The 6,340-nt window shown below is 32.5% G+C and overlaps 1 protein-coding gene across 2 annotated transcripts in view; it reads right to left on the bottom strand.

Moving 5' to 3' along the window:
* The window catches only part of LOC110419880 (DNAJ heat shock N-terminal domain-containing protein), a 10,488-nt gene extending 6,185 nt beyond the window's left edge, over nucleotides 1-4,303 (bottom strand). Inside the window, exons 1-6 of one of the 2 annotated variants that reach the window (XM_021433010.1) lie at nucleotides 4,067-4,303; nucleotides 3,456-3,562; nucleotides 2,949-3,359; nucleotides 2,148-2,470; nucleotides 1,046-1,123; nucleotides 403-505 (exon numbers count right to left, since the gene is read on the bottom strand). In XM_021433010.1, the coding sequence (XP_021288685.1) occupies nucleotides 403-505; nucleotides 1,046-1,123; nucleotides 2,148-2,470; nucleotides 2,949-3,341 (897 nt within the window). In that variant the 5' untranslated portion in view covers nucleotides 3,342-3,359; nucleotides 3,456-3,562; nucleotides 4,067-4,303. The remainder of the gene's footprint in view (nucleotides 1-402; nucleotides 506-1,045; nucleotides 1,124-2,147; nucleotides 2,471-2,948; nucleotides 3,360-3,455; nucleotides 3,563-4,066) is intronic. The other variant, XM_021433009.1, reaches the window with a different exon arrangement.
* Nucleotides 4,304-6,340: the final 2,037 nt, after the last annotated feature.

Here is a 6,340-nt window from a genome sequence, read left to right as displayed (position 1 = left end):
CCCCAAAAAAATGAACGAGATGAACCAATTTTTGAAATTAATTTCATTTTATTGGCAATGGTCTTCTATAATGAATCAGAAGCTACTCAATTAAACAGACACAAGCCACCATGTATCCCTCCTTTCCACAACGCATAAGTAATTGACAAAATGCCCTTCAAGAATTTAGGATCATTTTCAGTATAACCTAGATGATTAACACAAACAAACCTAAGAGAGCAAGTTAGAAGGATGGGAAAAGAACCACAAGGCAATAAATCTGTAAGAGGTTCCTAAAAGACCACATGACAGGAAAATTTCACATTCCAAGTGAAAGGTTTAAGGTTGCAATAGATATATCTCTACCAATCATAGATATAGTTAAATCTGAATAAGATAGGTAAGTAGTAAAATTTTTGAAACCTCTTCAAAACGCTCTGCTTCATTTGCAGATTCAGCCTCAGCAACCAGAGCAGGTGGTGGAGGTCCAATAAATAGTTCATTATCTTCCTCCAACTCAGCTTCTCTGAATTAATTTGTGAAAAGAACACAAAAGCAAAGTCATAAAAGCCAGTATTAACATTTTGATACAAAATATGGATATATGAAATAAATTGGCTAAATGCTTATTTTAGGATATAACATTTGTCAAATTTTCATTTCAGGATTCAACCTATTATTTCGTGCAAATTAGGATGTGATCTTTTTGATTTTATCTATTTAAGGAAAATTTATGATAGCAGTTAGTAAAGAACCATTTATACAATTAAGGAATTCAAATATATATTTGTTAAAAATTACCGTTACGTAGTAACTCTCAGTCATATTAACTATATTTGCTGACTTTTGTCATCAATTTTCCTTAAATGGATAAAGCTCAAAAGGTTACATCCTGGAATAAAAAATTTGACAAATGTTAAATCCTAAAATGAGCATTTAGCCAAATATGTTTGAAAAATATGCAAACCAAAGTCTTAAATAGAACCAAAACAACTAAAATTCAAATTTGCCAGAAACAATGTCACCAATAAATATGTGAGCAAAAAACTTTTGTAGTTTATAATACCTGAGCTCAGCTTGGGCCTCTGTTAATTTGGCTGCTGCAGCAAGTAGCTCGGCTGAGGGCATTGCAGGGCCAATCACCCTGCCACAAAATGAAAGCATTATGAGGTTAGATATTGACACAAGTAATCTCATGCATCTGCAAAAAACATTACAAATCCAGCTTAAAGATTGCAATGAGAATTCTGCTACTGAGTTTAACAACATTAAAGAATAATCTCAAGGTTAATCAATATACAGATCACCAAGGTAAAACAACAACAACATAAATATGTCAAGAAAATCTGAAATTATAGTCATCATTAGATGCTAGAGCAATCAGGACCATAAAAAGGTTAAAATAAATATTGCTTAGTCTTTTATATTTCCTTATGATAGAAGGTTTTCGTTTACATGTGTTTTCTACACACTTAAGTATCAGGCATATCTGATAATTACGCAGGAAACTACAGAGTTTAACTCCCACAGCTTTGACTACTCTGGCCATTTCATTTTAACAAAATGTTTTCTTGTTAGCTTAGGTAAAATATATAATATGCAAACCAGAATCACACCCATACCTAAAAGTTTAGACAATGACCTCAAGGTGGCAACACATAAATGCTTTTAGTCTAAAGGTGACACATCAATTGCTGGATATTTTTCTCTTCACTCTTTTCAGAATATCCCAGTTAAATTTCTATTATGTTTAATTGCAATTTTGAAATAGAAAAAGGGAAAATAAGGCATCCATGAGTATTGGTCAAATAGAGGCAATTCTTGTTGCATGTTTTCTCTCTTCTTTTCTTTTCCGTTAGTTCATTTTCAGATATTTATAATTAAGGTAAATTTTCTATTAACCATAGTCATCTCATTTTATCCCTAAAACATCCAACGGTTTGAACTAGAGACTCCAACTTGGAAGTCTCATATTTGAGGTTTAGGAATGTGGTGTGGAGTTTATTGGATGAAAGATAGCTCTCTTGTATTTTGTAGCCCAAGACCCAGTAGGCCACAATATGAAACAAAAGGAAAAAATTCATTCTGTTTTCAACAGATTGGTCAAGTTTATAGCTTCTAATAGAAATAGAAAAATAAAAACATAGAGAACAAATTTCAATAATCACCTTCTTTTAAGATTAGCAGAATCATCTCTGTCTGAATTATTTTCATCCATTACTTGGCTACATTCAGCATGCTCTGGAATTGAGGGTGCATCCTTCACTGAAACAGAACTTTTAGGCTGTTGCTCTTTAGGTTCTGCATGAGTCTGAATCAAATGACCCACAACATCCAAGGTGGGGTGAGCATTTGAAGATAGTAAAAAGACTCTATCACCATTTTCCTTTAAGTTTAAAGAGAGGAACAGCTTCTTCAAATGCTTATTCAACGACCTTTCAGATATGCCCTTTATGTCAACTGCTTGCCCATCATCAATCATTTGAAGAAGCTAGGTTGAAAACGAATATCAAACAAGGACAAGAAAAACGTAAAACATAAGTTCTTTACATTGATGTTGGGATAACAAGGAAAAAAAAAAGGAATGTAAAAGAATTGGGCATAAAAATTAATAAGAAGACTCAAATTAATAATAACCATAATAAAAAAACAACAGACTTCACTTCAACCAAAACAATTGACTATCATTCCCATCAGAAAAAGATTAAGCACAAAAATGGAAAAAGAAACTATATCCTTTTACTAAGTTGTCTTACTGCTAGCCCAACAGTCAATTCACACTTATACCAACAACCAACTACCATGAGTAATTGCAACTGCAAAGAATAAAAAAAAAATCTAAATGATAACATTAAACAAAGCATGTTTGCTGGCATATCTATTTGTTTAGGCTACACCATTTATTTCACAAATTCTAAGTAGTTCACAATGAAGCAACAAAATGATAATCAAACAAAATCAGCAATTACCTGTTTCAAATCATTTCCAACATTAGGAAACTCCTTCAACATCTCTTCAACAACTACTTGGGGATCAACCCGCCCTCTATCACCCTCAGAATCAGACCCAGACCCACAATCGGGACCCGACTCAGATTCAGAATCAGACTGATAATGCCTTTTCTTCTTCCTTCTATCCTCTCTCCTCAGTTTCCTCCTTTTTCTCTCCCTTTCTTTCTCTTTCCTCTTTCTTTTCTCTCTTTTTCTCTCTTTCTCTCTCCTTGAACTCCCATCCTTCCTACGCCGGTCTTTCCGGTGCCGGTGACGCCTCTCTGGAGATGATTCAGAGTAGTCTGAGGTTGATGGAGATGAAGAGGAACTGGGTGTCTCATCTATATGTTTCTTCTTGGTTTTACTCCCCATATTTTGGGAGCTATAGAGCTGCAAAGAAACCCCAATATTCATATGCAAAACCCCAGTTGTTAAAGTGATGAAACAACGTAACCCAAGAAAAAGATTACATTAAGAATTGGAAACCTTATATTATCTTCAGCCAGCGGAATCGGAGACTTTCTAAAACATTATGCCTTTTTTGAAATAACAATAATATTGTTACTTCTTCAAGCGCAAACTCAACATTGATACTACAACACAATTTAAAAAGAAACTAAATATAAGTTGTTATAAAATGTTAGTGGTGCTGACACAATTGAAGATCGCTAAGCATTACTGTCTTACATGAAACACAATGAAGTATGGTGTGTAATATGAGGATGGTGATGCTGCGCAAACAGGTTATTATGCAAACAATTCCCAGCATGCATCAGCTGATAATTATACTTATACAAACAATTCCCAACATCTTGATGCCACAATATTGACCTCTTAATCACCTAAAGGATTGACCCTAACGACTCTAGCTTAAAAAAAAAAACCAAATATATCTTCTCCTGCCTATCCTTTCCAAAACCCTAAACAAAAGTTGAACAGCAAACAGAAAAGGGTAAATTAACAAACTTAAGCATATAATATTCGTCAATATATTCATCAGAAAACCATAGAAAAATTTGAAATCGTTTAGCTAATTGAAAAGATAAAATATATTGTCATGGATGATGAAAGAGAGAGAGAGAAAAGAAGAGCCAAACCTTCAAAACAATAATGGAACCTTCAATGTCAGAGGAATTAATGGAACCTTCAATGTCAGGGTCTAATCCAGGATTTTCGCAATTTCCACCACGGGTTTAGGGAACTGCGAAGATGGGCAGTGGCTCATGCTCCACGTTCGGCAAATGGTCTGGCCGATCGGCTAACCAAAGCAGGGAACAGGAAATGATACGACGCTGTTTCGCAAGAAGGAAAGGATAAAAACAGAAGGAACAGGAAGGCAGAAAGAACAGCGTCAAACGGCGCCATATCACTTAAAAAAGGAGAGAGAGAGAAGAGAGACCCGCCGCGCCAGATCCGACCCGGGGTTTGACCTTTATAGGCCCCCCTGAGGTCCAGCTCATAGTGGACTCAACCCAAAGTAGGCCCAATCTGCATAGACGGGTTACATGGGCTGTGGCCTACCCATTTTTGTTCTGTTTCATTGTGCTTTGCATTTATTTTTATTTCTAATTATTATTTATTAAGTTCATTTTTTAAATATCTATACAGTAACAATGAAGTTAAAGAAAAATAAAAATTAATAATTTTATTTTAAAAATTATATAAAATAATCATAATCATTTAGAAGGTTAAGTAAGCAAATAAGGCTTCGAATTATATCAAAAAAGTCAATTTAACCTTTATCTTTTTATTGTTTTCAAATAAGCCCTTAAATTTTTATATTAAATCAAATAAGTTTCTCACACTAACGATTGACTAACAAAAATTAGTCAATACCACATCATCTTCCATGTGACATATTAACGTATCATCTTGATGACATCAATACCACATGGTAGATGATGTGGTATCACAATTTATTAACTAAGAATTAAGTTTTTTTCTTTTTATCCATCCAAATGTTTAAAAATTATTGATTTGGGATTTGAAACAAAAAATTAAAAAAAAATTGCTTCAAACTTATTACCATTGTTCCTTAATTGATGACCATTTTTTTAATCTTCGTAATTAAAGCCATCCTTCCTAATTAAAAAAAAAAATCACTTTCTTCAGCATTCTCTAAATCCAATGTATCTTATAGTCAAAATGTTCTCTCCATGTTTGCATATTCCCATTTCTCTTCTAAAATTCATTTTTTAAGTAATCTTGAATTTTCAAAAATGTGAAAAATGTGAAGAGAAAATTTATTGTTGTTTGTAAATAAAATTCAACACCATCAGATTTCTCTTACAGATTTTAGGGAAGAAAAGAGAATCAACTTTCCTTATATATTCTAAGAAAGAGAAGAGAAGGATTTAGCTTTCTTTTATAGATTCTAAGGAGGAGAAAAACATCATATTTCTCTTACAAATTTTAGCAAAGAAAAAAGAATAATTGGATTTTTTTTTATTGTAGAACACCATTGTGTGTTTCTACTAGTTTTAATATTATAAACTTTGTCTATCCTTATCGTAATGTGCAAGTCTGAGAACTCGAGCTAGACGTAGAAAACTTAAGGAATAGCCACCAATTTTTTTTATTTAAATGCGTTAGCTACCTATTAAATTTGTTCTATTCGACAGAATCCTAAATTGATTTTAGGTCCGTCTAAAGAACACTAAATTGGTCTGTAAATTTTTAGAGTTAAATTCAGGAATACGATTATACACAGGGAAGGATTAGCACCCTCGTGTAGCCTATTCCATGAACGGTACCATTTAATCATATATTATCCTAGTATAGCCTAAACCATTGATTTTATTTTTATGTTTCCTTAATTATTATTTATTTTCTTTATTCTTTATTTTATTAACAAATTAACATATTTTATTTAGTTTTAGTAATGTGACGTGTACATGATGCAATTTTAAAATATATGGCATAACATTTGGATAATGTCAAATAAAAACCTTTTATTGAAGATATTTTCCAAATTCGTCCATCATACTAGTAGGATATGCAAGTATTCTCTCATATAGGAAAATACATGAGAAACTCGCATTCGTAAGTTTAATGAGTAAATCCTATAATCAAGGTAATCATTTGTATTTAAAAATAATATTTTTTATGAATGCAAACTTATTACTAGAAGAAGTCTTTTATTAAAAATATTCTACTCTTCCACCGTGTTGGTGGGATTTGGAGATATCTCTTCGCCTAAAAAATTTTTCAAAAAAACTTGCATTCGCGAACTCCCTCGTGTATGGAACACATCTACATATCTTGACATTTAACAGTGCAATGATGTGATGTGGTGTGCCTATAAATTTCAATATTTGTTTATTAACCTTCCTACACATCTTTTATTATTTCTTTGAAATTTCTTTTTATTA

Source organism: Theobroma umbraticum, unplaced genomic scaffold, assembly GCF_002168275.2.
Source record: "Theobroma umbraticum cultivar Fairchild unplaced genomic scaffold, ASM216827v3 scaffold_67.0, whole genome shotgun sequence".
NCBI classification, from domain to species: domain Eukaryota; kingdom Viridiplantae; phylum Streptophyta; class Magnoliopsida; order Malvales; family Malvaceae; genus Theobroma; species Theobroma umbraticum.
Note: the sequence above shows the minus strand (reverse complement) of the source record. Positions and strands in the feature narration are given on the sequence as shown.